Below are 19079 nucleotides of genomic sequence, written 5' to 3'. Positions count from 1 at the left end.
TATATTAGTCGTAGACTAACTATATCTTATATATAGGTTGGTCTCGAATTACCCTAATCCCGAGGAACTAACTAATATTACCCTACTTATAGATATCGTAACGAGCTTTAATTCCTTCTATTACACGCTCGGCTACTATAACGTTACTTTTATAGAAGAAGACTAAGAAGTTATCGATATAGAAGATTAGGATAACGCGTTTATTATAGCTTAGGAAGAGGCACTTTTCTTCTCCTGATAGCTCTATCCTAAGTTCCGAAAGCGTTTTATAGAACTCCTTATACTATAAGAGTGGCGAGTCTCTTAAGCCGTATAGATCTCTTCGCAACTCTACGTATTTCCTTGGCTACTTGAATCCTTCTGGTAGTTTGTAGACGACGGGATTGTCTTCTAGTCGTTTGGCGTTAAGGAACGCTTATACTATATCGAACTATTTGACTTCGAAGTCAAAGTACGCTATAATCGCTATTATTATATAGAACGACTATACTATTAGAGTAGCTATATATATACTTTCTACTAAGTTAATATCTTGTAGATCTCCTTATATATAGATCCTTGCCTTATACTTTTCTAAGAAACCATCCTTATTAAACTTGTATACAAATACCTATTTCAATGGTATAGGTCGTGCTTTCGCCTACTTATATAGGATAATCTTCTACATTCCCTTACTCTCTAAGTTATATATCTCCTTACGAGCTATGTCTTTAAACTACTATCCTAATAGGTAATTATATAGGTCTCGCCAGTTATTAAGAATGTAAATAAGATCGTCAATATACTAACACGGCTTATTTAGAGCTACTCCAAGGTACATAGCATCCTTCTATTATATAGTAGGAGCAAATACCATATTAAACTGGTACCAGCCTCTCCTGGCAGCAGTCACACACCCCTAAGACCAAACCTCCGTCTGGTCAGATAGAGAGGAGTGTTAGCTCAAAGTGTCTAGTATATCTAGGTATTTACGGATGTAGCAGATAAGTCTAGCCTCCTAGACAGCGGTTACAATGGATATAGGGATAGCGATAACGATGCCCCTCTAGGCAGATATAAAAGAGCCTACCTACGTGGGAAAAGATAACCAAACTCACAAGTGAAAGAAGAACCTTATCATCGTATAAATAATGCTATAATAGTAGTCTGTTGCTATTATTATTGATCTATTCTATAAAAACTATCTGTTGTCCTTATTCTCCTCCGGCACCTCCTAGATAGGCACCCCCCTATTTATATCTAGTATATATATAACTTGTTTAGAACCGGAAAAACGAATCTATAACCTATGCCTCTCTAGTTATACCAAGAGGTTCCTACCCTAGTCTAGTATATACCGTTTGTATACTCTAGTCCTCTAAGTAAGCTTCCTATTGATTAGGTAGGTAAGTCTTATAGAACTATTGCTAGAGTTCCTTTATTATATAGGTAAAGGAGTAGTAGTAATTAACCTTCTCTTTGCTTTATAGCCGTTCGCTTGACTATATAGGGTCCCTAGGTATATAAGCCCTCCTCCTACCTCTGCCTCTCCTTATAGGAGGTTACCAAATAGCTTCTCCTTCGCTTCTACCTTCTAGAGGGTACGTTAGCTAATCTAGACTTTGCTTAACGCTCTATTCCTCTAGTATAACCAGGTACAATATATTAGTAGTACCGTCCTAGGTTCCTAGCTCTTCTATCTACTTGTCATATATATTATATTCTTCTATAGAAGGCATTCCTCTATTAGATTTAACGGCTCCCCTGCTCTCCCTAGCGTCTAGTTAGCTAGCTAGCGACTAGGAAAGCCCTAATTTAAACCCTCCTACTTCCTAGTAGATATCCCCTTTACTAGCTAGTATAGGGTATACTACCAAGGGCTTAGGCGTATATTTAGAGGTTAAGAGTCCTCTAAAGCTCTCTATCTATTTGGTGAGTTCGTCTACTACTTATATCTCTGCTATAGGAGTCTCTAGAACTAATTACTCGCTTATAGGCTATATATCAGAGAGCTCCCTTACCCCTAAGTCTTAACCCTATTAGAGAGGTTAATCTACCGCCAGACTCTCTTACGATAGAGGTAGCTAAGCCACTATAATAGAGTCTTCTATTGGTTAGCGGGTCTATAGCATCGCTTACTAGAGAAACTTAGTATCCTAGGAATCTTTGCTAAGATCGAATTAATTGATTTCCTAGCTTGCTACCGCTAGCAATAGCTCTATCGGCTGCTCTTCGCCTAGATGGTAGAAAGTCTTCTTATCGAAGTAAACGTTACGAGTTATAATGACCCTATCAAGCTTAGGTATCTAAATACAATAGATATTAGATATATAATATCCTATAAGATACCTTGTCAGCCTATATAGTAATACCTTAAAGTCCTTTATATATTACTTAGCTTCCCTATCCTTATAGAGGATATATACCTAGTATCTATATATAAAGATATTACTCTAATCTAGGTGTAAGTCGCTAATTAATATAATTATTAAGCTAGGTTTGTATTAGCGAAAATACTATTTAAACTAGCTATAGAGTACCTTATTAGGAGTTCTAAATAAGTAAGCACGGCTCGGGCTTATCGTATATAAGTATACCGCTACTTGTACGCTTTCTAACTAGAGCTTTATAGGTAGATTTACACTATCAAGTATCTTGATTAAGCGTAAGATTAGTTCTTGCCTTACTTGCTCCGCTAGTCTATTAGGCTTATAGGTATATAATAATAAGAGTTTAAGATTAATCCTACTCTCTACTACCTAAGTCTAGTAGCGTGTTAGTACTTACCTTGCTAAGCTAATCGTTATAGTATCGTTATCCTACTTAATCTTATAGATAGTAAGCCTATATTAGCGTCTTACCTAGCTCTTGAAGTTCTAGATAACTCCTATAATTTGGTCTAGTAACTTTATTATTAAGAGGAAAGGGAAGAGCTTCCTACTATACTTATTAATAATTATAAGTAGCTATTACGATCTATTAATTGATTTAGGATAATTAAATAGATCTTAGGCTACTTACTAGAACAGGCATATAGACTTCTACTTAGGTAGCGTTTTCCTAGAGATAACCTTACTTATATAAGTACAAGCGTAGCTCTTGTACTTAATATATACCGTCCCCTTGATATAGACGTTTCTAGCGTTATTAACAAGTGCTTTCAATGCTTCTAGTCCGAGGTAGCTAGCTCTTAAGTACTAAAGATCCTCGGTATCCTCTCTTATAGTAGGTAACGCTTATATATATAACCTTCTATCATATATAGTAAATACGTTCTATAAAGATATATAAACGTTTACGATACCTGCTTTACTAATTAAGATATAGTCTAGGAAGCTCGAGTAGTAGGAAAGTAGCTTGTATTCGAGGAAGGTAAGATTATACTTACGTTCTAACTTATAAAGAATAACGTTATTTTCTAATGTTCTAAAACATAGTAAGCAATCTAAGCTATAGTACTAAGTACCTACCTTAAGTAATAGAGCTTCTAAGATAATATTAATATAGAACCCTTTGATAATAGTAATATCCTTAAGTGTTAGCTTCTTAGTATATAATCTATATAGTCTATCTAGAACGTTTTTAATTACCCGAGTACCCCTCCTACTAATAGGAAAGGTTATTATACCTACTTTAACAAACTTAGGATCTTCTACCTTAACGAACGTCTTAGGCAAAAGGAACTTCTTATTATTAACTAAGTAAGTTATACTATACAAGTCTAATAGAGTACCTTCTAAAAGAGGATAGCACTATAGAGTAACTATACTAAACATCTTATAGTAAGTCAAGAGCTTACCAAATAGCTAAAGGCTAATAATTAACGTATTAAGGGAACTAGGGTATCCTACCCCTAACTACCTAGAATAGGATAGCTCCCCCTACTTAGTAATAAGTTAATTTTTTAATCTAGCCTACTTCGGCTTATCAAGCTCCTAGCGAATCCTCTTATACTCCTTATTAGAAAGGTATAAGCATTACTTATTACTATAGATAGCTTACTTAAGAGTATAGTAGTCTATTAGATCCTATAGGTATCTTAGATACTTATAGGGATATCTTATATTATACTACTAACCATTACAAGAGTCTCTATACAAGTCTCTACCTCTCTCCTTACCGCTCTTCTAAGCTATAGGAAATATTAGTATATAGGTTATTAAGAAGATTCTATACTTCTAAGAGACTCTAGGTTATATATTATTATTAATTAAGATCTTAGCTATTATAATAAGGGAGCTAAGCTCTAGAAGTAGCTTTCCTAGACTATTAATAACTTCGACTTTTATCCTCTTATATACTACCTAGGCTAGTAAGATATATATACTAATAGCATTAAGAAAGGTATATAGTCCTTGTATACTCTATACTTCTAGGATATCGTATTAGATAGCTCGTTAGAAGGTAATATTAAAGTTACAAATCTAGCGCTATAGATTAACTCCTAAACGCTTAGCTACATTAAGACTAGCTATATATTACACTATAACTATTATATAGAGTATCGCGATAGATGGTATAAGTATAGAGCGAAGTACCTAGATAATCCCCCTAATAAGGTTAATATCCTTCTTCCTATATACTTTTATAGCTTTATAGAGCTTAGGATCTATAGTATATACTAGCTAGCATTATAGCTATCCTATTCGCTTACTAATATCTAAGGTATATACGATATTCTTATAGAAGGAGTCTTCTAGCTATGTAAATTCAGCTATAATAGTTATATCTAAAGGTATCAAGTCTCTAGACATCGAAGGTAATAATCCTCCTTCTTAGAGTTACTCCTAGGTTACTAGGATAAGGTTATACCTGGCTTATTCGCGAGTTAGGCGCTCTAGAACTTCTAGATCTAGCTTATAGTCACCGTCAGGGTCGACAAATGCCTATATACTAGCAAATTCAGCCTATAACTATAGTTTAATATACTATAAGTTCTAGGAACTAGGCCTGGTAAGGTACGTAGAAGTCTTAACTAGGATCTCAGATATGGTAGACAGATGTATTGTCGAATGTATATAGAAGCAGGGTAAGAGAGTTCATAATAGAAGGAAGCTTCTACTGATATTGAAGATACGTCGGCAGAGGAGTAGTCAAGGCGCTGGGCTTATAACTGCCGAACGTAGTGATGAGCTTCCGGGAGCGTTGAAAGCAGTGTCTGTAGTAGGTAGCTTGTACGAAGGAAAAGAGTGCCTTGTTGAAACTATCTACAAAGGAGACAAAACGACTGATATTTATAGACAAAGGGACTAGCCAATGCGTTGGCAACGACGCCTCATACGCTGTGGCACGTATGTGGCTAATACTCTTAGAAGCTCCACAGCTTCTGACATGCACTTTGACCGCAGGTTCCCTTCGCACGCGCGCGCCAAGCATGTGTATCGCCTGGAAGACCCCCCCGAGTTGGCAAGGTCGGTGGGCATGGCCGAGGACGAGATCACCGTGCTGCCCGAGCGGATCGATATCGTGGTGCAGCGAGTGACGCGGGGCGGATATGGCAGCCTGGCGAACTCGTTGTTGATGATGCTGAGGAGGAGCCAACTGGATAACGGTGACTTTGATCTCGCAGTGGACGAGGACAGGACGAGGGACAACCTCAGGACGGTGCGTTGACTGAGGAGTGGATTGACCGCCTCATTAGAGACGGAGCACAGCTTGATCTGGAGGGGTTCGTCAGCATCACAACGCGCGAGGGGACTGTCATTGTGTCGATGCCGCAGGCAGCATCCCCCTCTGAGGCACAACTGGTCTACCTTGTTTACCCGACATTCCTGGCCGGCATTCCGGATAGTTGCAGGGCCGCATCGCTGAAGACTACAGCTGAGGTCTTCACAGCGGCTCTTGTAGAAGAGCTGGGCCGCAGCATAACCATCTATCTCGAGTTCCGCTTACCAACTCATGGCGCGGACCTCTCGAGTCTCATTTCGGAACATCGCGCACAACTAGCAGCAAGGTCAGATATTGCAATTAGTGCTCTACGCCCGGATCGCAGTGACGGGAACGGCGGCACGCGTGGAAGAGTCCATTCTTGTACGCGCTATGCTCAAGACCCCTCCGACACCCGCACTGAGCCTTATCCGACTTTTCTAGTGGTCCTCGACAAACCCGACTTTCTCCAGAACCAAGGTGTTCTGTTCGTCATGACAGATGGCGGAAGGGTCAAGCCCTTGCCCTTCACAGACGAGGAGGGCAACCCGATGCCCAATCCATACCCTGGAATGGTTGACCAAGAGTGCGACTATGAGGAGACGCTGGTGCTGCCGAGTGTTGGAATGCATGAGACCTCGCGGCGGCTCACAATGCTAGGATTGGACTCGGGCGTGTAAGGCTAATAAAGTACTTGTATAGACAAATACATCACAGGTTCCACCCCCTTGACGCCAGCAATAAAAACGCGCGCGGTGTAGCATGACCCGATGCCCAAGACACAGAGCACAAGCCACAACTAATCACGAGTCTCACGACCTTGGCTGCTCGGCATCGTGTTTTGGTCAGCTGGTTTTGATTGCGGCGGGGGAGGAAGGCCAAGCAGGTAGTTGTAGGGCTGACTTGAGAACTGCGCGCAATAGTATCTATAAGAGATGGCAACCTCGACCACCATCACCGCTAGGAGCTCGGTGTCGCGAAAATCAATCAGAGGCTGGTGTCTGGTCTCTGGTGCAAAAAGACTCTCGAACTGAGGAACTGTTTTTTTTTTTTTTTAATAAAAAAATAAAAAAAAAAAAAAAAGGCGAAGCTCCTCCAAGAGTCGGTAACCAGCTTCCATCCGAATCAGTTAGCGTTGGTGGGGCAACTATCCGCGGTGACGGGTGTCTCCCGTACGCGTATCATTCCCCGTCAACGTTACCCCTTTAGAAGCGCTCATCATCGGAATATGAACCACACTCCTTCCCCTGTCTTCTTGGGCACGCTTAAACAAGGGTCAAAGTACCTGCGACGTAGTCATGGGGCAAGACCAACCCGCATTAGGAGTCGTAGCATCAATTCTCAGCTGTTGCAGCGTGATCCTGCCTCAGGGATTCCCACGACGTAACGCGTTTGTCCTTCGGTTTTCGAGCGGATCGAGCCTGTTTCGGTCTGGGGGAAGCAGCAACGGGCACCCCCCTCGGGTCGCGCGTTCGGGGCGAGAATCAACAAGGTGGATCTCGCACACAAAAAAAGAGGTAGCGCTGCGCTAGCATCTGACCGCCTCCCGCTTCAGCTCTGTCGGAAGCGCACCTACCAACCAATTCCACTTCCTGGGCCGCGCCCGCAATTGCCTCCTCCTCTCCCAAAACCTAAGCCCTCCATTCCCCCATTCTCCTCATCGCCGAACCCCTGGGCCAATACGCACCATCTTCACGACATCCATGAATTAGAGGACGACGTGATGACATAGAACAGTTTGATACGGCCATTTAGCTTCCGTTTTCCCCTGTCTCCGCCTCCTGGAGACGCCCCTGGTGCTGCGCTGTGGAGAGCTTTTTGTTCCTCTTTTTTTTCAACTCCATCGACGTCTGCAACCTTTCCTGCATTGTCAAAAAAACACGCCTCTCCCCACTCGAGAAATCTGCACCTCAATCTTTTGCATCGAGAGGCGGCAGCCGACACCAGAACCCGGATTTCTGAGACGCACGGCCTTGGCTTGGAGCTGCAGCTGGCTTCTGCCTGACCCTCTCTCAACTCGGGTTCGAACTTCAGACGAGTCCGGCACGGCGCCTGTCCCTGTTTTGCTGGGCCTCGAATGCAAGCGACCGCGAGCCTCAGCTAAGCGAAAGGAAACAAAAACATGAATCAGCAACCGGATCTCTACTTCCCCGCCTATGCGATGAGCGCCTCAAATCGTTCTCCCCGTTCCTCCAGGCCGGGATACAACACCACTACCGGTCATCCCGGCATCAACCGTTTGGAGCAGCGGCAGATGGATCCCGCTAGCCAAGCGCCTACGGGCCTGTTTTCGACGGACGATCGGTTCGGCTCGTACGACAGCAACGCCTTCAGGCACAACCGGCTACAGCCCTCGCCGGGCTTTGCCGCGGACAACTTTGTGGGAAATTCCCAAGCATGGGCCTACAACTCCGGCGCAAGCACCGTGACTGGGGCGCTAGGCGAGGGGAGGCTCCGTGCAGGCGCTCGTCGAGCGCTTCCCCAAGTTAGTCTTCCATAACCCATTCCTCTCTGAACCCCAGATGGGACGCAGCGACTTGCTAACACCGTTACCACCTAGGAGTGGACTATGCCCGAGCAACCTGGTCTTGGAAGCCAGTCGCTTCCCCCCGTTCCTTCGAGCCAGTATCCTACCGTGGGTAGCTTCAACCCCAGCATGGGCCTCATGAACGGCGACGGAGGGTTTCATCCCGAACGGCATGGCTACACGTCCAACATGTACGATCCTCGCCCTGAACCAAAAACTCTGGGCAGCGACTTGATCCCGACCGCCATCGTCATCAAGAACATCCCGTTCAACGTGAGGAAGGAGATGCTGACCAGCATCATGTCCGAGCTGGGGCTGCCGCAACCGTACGCATTCAATTACCATTTCGACAACGGAATTTTTCGCGGCCTTGCCTTTGCCAACTTCCAGAGCCCGGTCGACACGCAAACCGTTATTGAGCAGCTGAACGGATATGAGGTGCAGGGCAGGAAGCTGCGGGTTGAGTATAAAAAGATGCTGCCTGAGCATGAAAGAGAGAGGATCGAGCGGGAGAAGCGGGAAAAGCGCGGCCAGCTCGAGGAACAGCATCAGCCGCTGCCTCTACACTCTCAATCCTCAATGCATTCGCTGAATGCCGCACAAACCTCACGGTCGCGAAACTCGCCGCTGCGTAAGTATTCTAGAGAAGCGCCTGCGAGTGGGGCGGATACTGACCATCGCGCGGCCACAGGGGACGTGGATTTGAACAACCCAGATACGCTCAGCTTCTACACTGAGTTAATGCTGTTCAAAAACGATCCAAACCGCGAAATCATTGTCTTCCCAAGAACCATCACTCCCCAGCAGCGGCGCACCGTTCACATTCTGGCCCACAACATGGGCCTTGAGCATCGGTCCGTGGGCGAGGGACAGCACAGGCAGATCCATGTCCTTAAGGATACAAGTGCCGCACCAGCCATTCACATGCCTCCAGGTGTCTCTGCCGATGCTCACCGTCGGGGTCTGAGCCGCGCCGCCACCATCGACTTCGCCGAGACGCGCGGTAATGCACCTGGACAATACAACACTCTCGGAAGGCAAGGCCGTCACGGTCCGACGCTGGAGCTTCCCGACAGTCCCGACGGCGGTCTGAATGCGTTGCGCGGCGTCAAGTCGTTTGCTGATCTTCGATCTTACACACCGAGCCCTTCCTTGTCCACCGCGTCGGGATACCCTCAAGGAAGCAGTGTACACGCCCCGAATGTGGCTCAGTATGGCGAGTACAGCGCCAGCCTCGGTCAGCCCAGTGCCCTCACGACCCCGACGACTCCAGGCACCGCATCCAATAACGATCCATCCATGCTGATCAATGAGCTCGGCTCGCTGAACCTTAACGAAGGGCCCTTCAATAGCAACCGGCTTCGGCCTCGCGAGACCCCGGGCGCGATCGGAAGCCAACGCCCCGGCTTGAACGGCGCTAGCACGCGCAGCGTGCCTGAACGTCAGCCCCACGGGCCTGGCAGTGAATGGGGCGAGAAGATTGGCTTTGGGGGCCGGGGCCGAACAAATGGTCATATGCAGCGAAGCAGTGGTGAGTTGCCCAAGTATACCCACCGATGCTCAGGAAGCTTGCAGACTGACCATAACATGTAGACTCGTCTGACAACGGCGTGCGTACCACGCCCTCTTCGGCATCGAGGTTCCAGTAGTGTGGGTTTCCGTCGGATCCCATGCTGCAGCAACCATATATCCGGTGACGCCGACCCCGAATCTGCAAGAGCCCCCAGGTCCGGGTTCTTTCGGCCCTGCGTCAGCATGCTCGCACTTATTCGTCACCCTCCTTCGCGCAATCCCGAGATGACTACACACAACCTCCCGCGACCGGAGCCGTATGCACACGACGCGTAAGAGGGGTCGTGGTACAGTCGAACGGCATTTTGTTAGGCCTACCTCGACTTTTCCACCGCACTCTTCCTAGGTTCCAAAACATACCTAAAATGCATTGTAATATTCCTTTTCTTTTTTCTCTCTTTTTCTGTTGTTGCTGTTGTTGAAAAGAAGCGATCGGCGCTTTTACTTCCTGCCTCCGGCCCTTTTTTTCGTTCTCGGGCCGGGGTCCTCCTTGTCCAATTGGTTCAGACATACGAGAGTCGACAAATGGGGGAACGCATCGCTGTGCTCTCGGCGCACTTTGCCTACTCCAGTTCACCGAAATCTATCGGTCACTTTCTCCTTGGGTGAAGATCTTTACCCTCGATGATGACGACGGGATGCAGCTAAAAGAGATGGATGGAGATAAAGAAGTTGGGTATACAAGATTCGCTAAACCTCGCATGGGCAACCATCTACTCCGAGGACCTGGCCATGGTTTGGAAAGCATCTGGCTGCACTTCCACCCAGGGCACAGCCATACAATAGGCTTGCTGCCGCCCTCTTACCGCCTTCGGGCCCAATCTGGGCTTGTCACACCGGCGGCCGGACCGAAAGATTTCACCAGCAACGCGCGCCAGGCCTCACGAATGTTACGGTGTTACGATGTCACGTCCTAGATGGCTATGACAACCTCTGGCGGGCCTCATCACGGTTGCCAGCCCGCCTACGAGGACTTAAGAAAGAAAACTCACAAAAAAAAAGACACAGCGGCGAATGAAAGTCCCGATAATACCGCCACACCGCCACCTCAGTCTTTCCGATTCTGCACAGCACGTGTTGACAGTGGTCTTGCGTTGAACGCAGCAGCCAACGGGGGAACGGTGAAGGAGCAAATTCTCAGACGGGGGAAAAATACAAGTCCTTTTTGGTTTGGAATCTTGGTCGACACACCAACACACCACATGATTGCATATTAGGATAGCCTTTCTAGGCCGGCAACTTCGGAACACACTCGTACCTCTTAATATATCTACTGTTCTCGAGTAATGTACTGGCCTGAGCTGAGGATCCGAGTCCTCTGGTTTGGTTGATCTTGGTGGGTTGGATGATGTTGTCAATGCCGTTTACTTTAGAGAGAGCTCTTGGAAGCCGTTTTCCTCTTCTATGTCTTCCCCTTGGCTAGGACTCGGCCTAATTAGGCAGTGCCAATGTTTGATAACGGGTCATTTCCAATGGGCTATGCTGTAGCGGTGCGAAGTGGGAATGAAACAGCATCTGGATAGACGGTGGTGAGGAATTGCAAGCCTTTGCTTCACTTGTGTTCCGCATATTCGCGGCTTGTAGTTTGTGATGGAGGAAATCCTTGATGGGAACTGAGAATGCCTACTACGTTTACTAAAGCTCGCAAGTTATCAATCCCCTCGAATCGAAAAGGTCATCTACAGGGCTTGGGTGAGTGACGAGGGCGTCCTGTGGTGGAGTCCACAAACTGCTGATTGTGTAAGATGCGCGTGCTGGCGGCCACGGGAGGGGAGATGGCCCGTCTCCGGGACGAGATGCAGCCACCAACAGCTACTGGAGGAGCTCGTGTTTCCCGGATGTCTTGAGGACATCGTGCACCGCCCGTAGCACAAGGGGATGCAGACTCCGGGGGGCTGCCACGAAGCCAAAGTTGGCCTTCAGTTTTCTCCCCGCGGTCAAGTCGATCTCTTTGCCGTGGACATCGGTGATCATGCCGCCGACCTCTTCGAAGAGCAGCATGGCGCCGGCGTGGTCCCATATCTTGGCGTAGCGATCCCTCCTCCTGTACACCCAGACAGTCATGTTCGCTGCTCCCATCGCCATGACGGCCCATCGGGGGACCCATCCCAGCAAGTCGCAGCCCGGGAACGGGACCTTTAGCTGCTCCGCCACCCGTTCGTGCACCGAGTCCACGCCGGAGTCGAGCAGAGCCCAGCAGGTGACGGAGCGGAGATGGTCGGGAGACGTGGCTTCGTCAGCGTGCCGGGGGAGCTGCCGAGGTTGCACGGCGCCGGCGTCTCCAAACAGCGGCCGGATGTGGGCGCCATGACCCCGGACGGCGTAGAGAATGCATCCCTTCCCAGTCGGGTCGACGGAGCGGTCGGTCACGGGAGCGGTGGCATCGACGGAGAGCAGAGGGCAAGCCACGACGCTCACGACCTGACGGCCCGCCTCGAGGAGGGCGACGTTAATGGCGTATTGCTCGTGGCGGATGTAGGTCTTTGTGCCGTCGATGGGGTCAAATACCCAGATCCTGGTGGGACCGGCGGCGCCCGGCGTCAGGGTGGTGCAAGAGTCGATGGCGTCGCAGAGGTCGTCGGCGTCGCGAAACAGGGCGCTGGCTCCGCACTGGGCGAGGACGGCGAGCACACGGGAAAGCAGCCTGCGGTTCTGCCTCAGCTCGTCGGCCGACTCCTCGCCGACGAAGCCGTCGTCGGGAAAGGCATTGCCGAGAGCCCGTCTAAGGAGGGCCTGGATGGCGAAGTCGGCAACGGTGACGGGGCTGAGGTCGTCTTTGACGACGTCAAAGGTCCCGGACGCGGCCTGGTCACCCCGAGCGGCAGCGGCAGCGGCAGCGAGGACCTCCCGGCTGATCTGAGCAGCCGTCTGTATGACGGCGGTCGCTGTCTCGAGCTCGCGGCGGTAGCAGCTGTCCATCATAAAAACCGCTGTCGTCCTCCTTTGCTTATCCCGATATCGGCAACGACCTCTTCCCGCCTGCTAGTCGGCGCAGTGGGCCCGACAAATACCCTACAGGTGGTAGATCCCGACTGAGTAATTAATGCCGGGGGTTGAAATCTCGCTGATGGACACGAGATCTCGGATAATTAGGCTGTCTCATATTAACGTTATGCGTTGACTCTTTCTTCGACATGTGCTAATTAGTTAGTGGGTTCGAGAACACCAAGACTGGCCCCACCCAGAGCCAGAGAGAATCCCAGATTTCCATCAACGTCGAGATTCGGTTTGTATGGTCCAGGGCCAACGAAATCCTTTTAACCCCCCCCCCCCCCCAACCCAAAAAAAAAATCAGAATAAATACGAAATAAACAGAAATTCCAACCCGAGCAGTGTGTTGGATTTAGAGATGATTGAACGATATGCGGTTCCTGAACAGGTGGCGCACCGCATTCTGATTGTCTTCGGCCTCCTTGTGCTCAGAAACGCTGCCTTCTTATTTATCACTCTCAGCAGTGTGCCTTGGCCCGGAGTATCCGGTAAATCCTTCTCTCCGATGACGATGGGACAACCTGGTCGGCTTCTTTCAAAAAAGAAGGAGGAGAGTAGGAAAAGCACGAAGAAAATATCGTGACGGCATCTAATTATTAGAGGAACTTTTGATTCTCTCTTCTGCTTCATCCTGTTGTTTATTCGTGTTAGCCAGTGTGGGTGGATGATGGATATTACCTTGGGATGGTTATGCTTGCTCTCTTGACCCCATTGGGACTCCCCGCTTGGAAAGAATTACGCAGGACGAACAAAATCTACAAGATGAAAGGAAGGAACGGATAATTAGAACAACGGAATGACACGGGATGATGACATTGCGAAGGAGATGGACGATCGTGGGTCAAGACAGGAAACAACGGCGCTGATGAGGAGACCTTGAAAGAGAGAATCATAATTAATTCTTAGGACGCTATCCATTCACGGTCGCTTGGCGAAAATGTTCGAAAACCGTAGCCGTCACATGGCTGGGTTCGGTTTTCTCTCGTCCGCCCCCCCCCCCTTTCCCCCGACTCTCGCCTGGCAAGACTCGAGAATTCTGCCAAGGAGGTTAATATCAAGGTGCGTGAGTTCGGCTTATCACGGTCCACGGCCAAGGCTAATGATATATATTGGACGGGGACAAGATAGTATCGGGAGCGGAATTTGGCCTTCGGCTGATGGAAGCCCAAGAGTGGGCCGCCGGAAATCGCCCTCATGTCTGATCAACTCGATTGCGAATGACAAATCCTCCCAGATAGAATCACATATTGAAGCTGACATAAAGAGTGTATGTCGAAGGATTGACCTGGCGCTGATCAGAGCGGCAAATGCCCTCTGATAAAAGACAGCCAGCCGTCAACCATCAACCTGCAGCGGCATCAGCACTAGTTGGGGGGATGTCTATAAGGAGGGAGAAAAAAAGGAGTAAGAAAGAGAATTATCTAGAGAAGGGGAAGGGGGGGGGAGCCTACCAGGGGAGAGCAGAGGGTGGGAGAAGCGCCCCCATCCCTGTCTCCTGACTCCTGGCAGCAAACAGCGCGACTTTATTGCAGATATTTCCATATAACAAAACTCCAGTTGACAGCAATGGAAGGATCAAGGAAGGATGGTGCGCCAAATCAAAGAAGAACCATATTTAAGTCCTGATCTGCAAACCAGAGAGGAAAGCATCAATACCTAAGTCAACTAGGTATTAACTCACGCTGTCTAGTCCATCTCCATAAAGGTGGAAGGAGTCCCGGGCCATGATAGGTGATGTCAGTCACTCCGCAAGCACGGCAGCCTCTCAAAGGCTCGTAGGTGAGGTGACAAGAGCATCGAGTCGTGGGTTTCCGTATCGCCACTCTACCGACGCGAATTCCCTGTTATAGCTGATTGGCTATATTCTCGAAAGGGCCGATACCATAGGCAACCGACCAACAGAGCGGACGGGCGTAGATGATGGGGGGTCGTGTCTGGGGGTGCCTCGTCTTTCCCGGCTCCAGGCGGGCACAGAGCGAGTCACCTCCACGAAACTACGCCTCGACCTATCGTGTCCCGTCTACAAGTATAGTACATCTCCGACCTCCCCCAGTCAGAACGACCCCCGGTGACGGCGTGACCGGTGGAGCGCCGAGGTGCCAATAATAGCCGGCACTGAGCCATTCTCTACGTCACCTTGCCGGGGCTTTGCCGCTCGGGTTTTATTCAATCAAACAGGTGCGCGGCTGCAGCTAAGGAAGGCGACGAACGGCGGTGGGGAGACTTGGGCAACACTGGGGATATTGAGGCTCAGGGGTTTTTGCATGGGGCTGCTTTTACCCGGAAACCTTGAACAGGAAAGTGTGTGGCGTTGTTGCACGCGCCCGGGCAAGCTGCTTCTTCCGGAGCTCCGGCAATTGTTTAGAGAAGCGGGCAAGGGGGGAGGGGGGGACTCCAATAACGCCTGGGGCGAGCTCAACACCAATCGTTGATATTATAGCCATATGACAGAAGTTTTTCGAACTTGTTCCGTAACATCGGCAGATATGACTGCTTGGGCAACCAAGTGATCTGCGCCTGGCTCAAACCAGGTCACCGCCATCTCTGGTTCAAGGCCAGGACGGAAGGGGGGGACGCATGGGTGGGTGTACGAAACAAGACACTGGCAGCTAGGAGACGAGGTCCAAACAGTATATATATAAAGTGTCCCGGTACGACATCTCTCCGTCGTCTTGCCAGCGTCTTCGTGCCATTGGCCTTCCTCCGTTTCCTCGAGCTGTCTTTAAACTAAAAGCACCGACTCCATCCCGCGCTCGGAGAGAGAGCCAGAACAAACCAAGCCAAAGGGCCTAGGAGTTTGAAACCAAGAAGAGAAGGATCTTGAGGAAAAATAAAGGTCAAGATGCATCAGTGGGCTTCCCTCGCCGCCGCGGCTGCGCTGCTGGCCAACGGCGCCGTTGCGCAGTTCAACATGCTGCGCTTCGCCTGCTCACAGCTGGTCGTTGACCGTGTCGACCCCCTGGTCAACCCGGGCATGCGCTACACCCCCCATCTTCATCAGATTGTCGGCGGCAACTCGTTCAACCTGACCATGACGCCGGTCGAGTACGACCTGGCTAAGCGGTCGACCTGCACATCGTGCAGCTTCAAGCAAGACAAGTCCAACTACTGGACCGCCGTCATGTTCTTCAAGCACAAGAACGGCTCCTATCACCGTGTCCCACAAGTTGGCAACGGCGGACCCCAGGGCCAGCTGATCAACAACGGCGGTCTCGACGTCTACTACATCCCCAGCGGCCGAGTCACAGCATTCGCACCGGTAAGTAGACAAATGAAGCTGAACCCCCAATAAGTGAGCCAAAGGAGGGAGAGAGAGAGAGAAAAAGGAGGAACCCGAGAAGGGAAAGGAATGAGAGATAAAGGAAGAAAAGAAGAGGCTATTCGAAGAACGAAAGGGGGGAAAGATAGAGAGAGAGAGAGAGAGAGGGAGAGGGAGAGAGAGAGAGAGGGAGGGAGGGAAAGGAGAGAACAATTAAGGAATTCCAGAGACTGACACATCTGCCCTAGGGTTTCCGCATGCTCGCGGGCGAAGCGGCCAACACCGATGACAGCAAAGTTCCCCGCGGCAACATCTGCCACCGCTGCTGGACCTCGACGAACGAGAACCAGTTCGTGGGCGGCGCTCCTTGCACTGGCAGCGACACTGTTGGGATCCCCCAGGATCCGAGCTGCAAGATGATCCGCCAGACAATCATCTTCCCTGCGTACGCACAAGCCCCTTCTTTGATCTCCGTCTCCATGATGCTTCTCATGACATAGAGCGAGTGCTGATGGACAGGCGCGGCGCGCTCAACAGATGCTGGGACGGCCAGAACCTGGACACCCCGGACCACAAGTCGCACGTCGCTTACGGCCAGGGCTCTGGAGCGACCGGTGGCGGCTCTTGCCCTTCCACTCACCCCGTTAAGCTACCTCAGGTCATGTACGAGATCATGTGGGACGTCAGCGCCTTCGCCGACCGGAGCATGTGGCCCGAGTCCGGCCCGGCCTTCATCTACAGCATGAACCTCGGGTGAGTTTCTTTTCTTCTTCCGGACGCCCGCTCCAGGCGCATATCATACGAACATCTCTAACCTCGACCTCACAGTGGCTCCGCCGCCCACGGCGACTACCTCTTCGGCTGGGAGGGCGACACTCTGCAGAGGGCCATGGACAACGGCTGCAACCTCAACGCGGATTGCCCGTCTGCCGGCCTCACCGCTCAGAGGCCCGAGGAGTACAACGCCTGCACCATCCAACAGCAAGCGCCCGAGCCCGTCGATGGCTGTAAGTCATACCGAGCGTCATACCGAGCAGGCAGGGAAAGATACCAGAACAAGACACTGACACGCCCTCGCTTTTACAGGGCTCGCCTCCATGCCCATGGGCGAGATGGCTGTGCGCGCCTAAACCCACGAAAGCGTCCACGGTCAGATGGAAGCCCAGGAAAGGGGATGAGGTAGGGGGGGAGAGAGGGAAGGGGGGGGGGGGGCCGCCGAGATTAATATAGATTGCCTCCCCGCCCCCGGACCGCCCAACTGGCCGAAAACTTACGACGAGCCCCCCTTTTTCGCCGGCCGGCAATTGTTGAAGCCAAACAAACGCCTATCTGGCCCTACTTTTTTTTTTTTTTTTTTCATTTTCCACTTTGTTAGTTTTGTTTTCTGGTCTCTCCACGGAAAGGTGTTCATTTTCTGTTCAATCTTATAACACACCTCTTCCGGTAGACCATTCCCTAACACGTCATTCTTCCGTGATGTACCCGAGTCAGATGTTAGCAGCCCGTCCATGTTGTTTATATCAAGGAGAGCATTGTTTCTTCCACACCGTCCGCTTCTTCCCAACGTATCCATCACTGTCTTTGAACTAATTAATAATTAGCCGCCGGCCGTGTACCGCCCCCGTTGCCCATGTTGTGTCCAGACTGCTGATCTACTTGGCAAAATGTCGTTGAATGCTAATTAGTACGTGTGATTACATTGGCAGTTGCGACAGGTAATTAGCACTGTTCGACTGGAGCAACGGAACATGCAGTTCCGCTCGGGATCATAAGAACAAAACTCTCTCTGCTTGCCTAGCAGCAGCCAAAGTACATACCACACCGCTACCTGGTTTCCGGTAGCCAGAAGTCCTGTCCGGAAGACGACGCACGAGACTGCCAAGGCTGCATTTTAATATACCGCATATTGCAATGGCAATAGGCGGCAAATCTAAGAGGTCTGCTGTGCCCCCTCGCTAGCCAGGATATGGTGCGGAAGTGTAACATAAGATACCATGCCAGCCTGTAATCATGTATCGAGCTTGGTACGGAGGTAACGTGCAGTATGTGCACTACCAGGGGAAAAAAAACGTGGTCGCCATCCGTCGGCGAAATTCAAGTGCCAGATAGATAGAATGGTACAAAAAGACAAGGGAAAAAAAGGGAGAAAATGTTACAGCATATAGCTATCAGTAGGTCAGATCCGACGGACCTACCAACAGGGATGATGAGCCAGGGGTTATAGATATATATTTAGATAGCATCCCTAAGTGCCTCTGGCACTTAGAAGAATTAACACATCTTACCACCACTTCTATAGACCGTACTAGTAGGTCTAGGAGTACCGCCTACGGCGCGAATACTGCTATAGTATTATATCTTATAGCCTATCCGAGCTATAGTCATTTATAGCCATCGAGCTATAGCAAGTGGTGCCTACTACCGGTTTGAAGCTACGATCTTCGTTACTATCTGCGTTCGAACGCTATAGGAGACTATTTACCCAAGTTAAGTGACTATATCCCTCTGCTCCGAGTAGATGCCTAAATAGTTAAAAACGATAGTAACACTAATACTATTAAGAACCGATAAACGAGTCTAAACTATAGTAAGTGCATTAGACCTACTGCTTTGTCATTAGAAACGCCTATTGGCATTAGGTTTAGAAGCTCTCTCTAATAGACCTTCGACTCCTTAAGCTAGTAGTATCTCTTAAGGAGGCCGATAACTACTCTACTTATACTTAGGACTTCTATAACTACCTAATAGACAAGGATTACCTAGAATCTTAGACTCTTAATAACTATACCTTAAAAGGACTTATTAAGTACTTTATAAGACTCCTTCCCTAGCTCTTGAACGAAGCTCTTATTCTACTATTACTACTAGTAGTAAGAATTATACCGGAAGTGTAAGTTTAGAAGGAAGGCTAGTATAGGGGACCCTTAGAGACCTCGAAAATACCAAGTCCTAAAGACCTAGTTTAATAATTTACTATATTACTAGAAACTACCTTATAAAGGATAACTTTACCTATAGGCCTACTAGATCTACTAAAGACCCTAAGGACTAAGCTAAACCTAGTAAGTCTAAGTAGATAGGGTAACTAGATACTAAGTAGATCTA

General features: G+C 49.0%; 4 protein-coding genes across 4 annotated transcripts; 3 read left to right on the top strand and 1 right to left on the bottom strand.

Moving 5' to 3' along the window:
* Positions 1-5400: 5400 nt before the first annotated feature.
* Positions 5401-6305, top strand: P884DRAFT_314762 (uncharacterized protein; the record flags this gene model as incomplete). Its single annotated transcript, XM_069445248.1, has 3 exons — positions 5401-5583; positions 5634-5932; positions 5972-6305. 3 exons carry the CDS (start codon positions 5401-5403, stop codon positions 6303-6305), a joined length of 816 nt encoding a protein of 271 aa, XP_069294612.1.
* Positions 6306-7747: 1442 nt separating this feature from the next.
* On the top strand, positions 7748-9801 carry P884DRAFT_209017 (uncharacterized protein; the record flags this gene model as incomplete). Its single annotated transcript, XM_069438914.1, has 4 exons — positions 7748-8110; positions 8186-8783; positions 8844-9683; positions 9746-9801. 4 exons carry the CDS (start codon positions 7748-7750, stop codon positions 9799-9801), a joined length of 1857 nt encoding a protein of 618 aa, XP_069294611.1.
* A 1530-nt stretch (positions 9802-11331) lies between these two features.
* On the bottom strand, positions 11332-12833 carry P884DRAFT_263765 (uncharacterized protein). The gene has a single exon (XM_069441786.1). The coding sequence runs from the start codon at positions 12644-12646 to the stop codon at positions 11537-11539; it is 1110 nt and encodes a 369-aa protein (XP_069294610.1). The 5' UTR covers positions 12647-12833; the 3' UTR covers positions 11332-11536.
* Positions 12834-15557: 2724 nt separating this feature from the next.
* Positions 15558-17104, top strand: P884DRAFT_208904 (uncharacterized protein; the record flags this gene model as incomplete). The annotated part of the gene is made up of 5 exons (XM_069438907.1): positions 15558-15974; positions 16223-16419; positions 16512-16727; positions 16803-16981; positions 17061-17104. 5 exons carry the CDS (start codon positions 15558-15560, stop codon positions 17102-17104), a joined length of 1053 nt encoding a protein of 350 aa, XP_069294609.1.
* Positions 17105-19079: the final 1975 nt, after the last annotated feature.

Source organism: Thermothelomyces heterothallicus (assembly GCF_042370625.1).
Source record: "Thermothelomyces heterothallicus CBS 202.75 unplaced genomic scaffold P884_scaffold_27, whole genome shotgun sequence".
Taxonomy (NCBI): domain Eukaryota; kingdom Fungi; phylum Ascomycota; class Sordariomycetes; order Sordariales; family Chaetomiaceae; genus Thermothelomyces; species Thermothelomyces heterothallicus.
This window is presented reverse-complemented; position numbering and strand designations above follow the sequence as displayed.

Coding starts and splice junctions, on each gene's coding strand:
- P884DRAFT_263765 (XM_069441786.1), bottom strand. CDS start 12,646: ATGATGGACAGCTGCTACCGCCGCGAGCTCGAGACAGCGACCGCCGTC.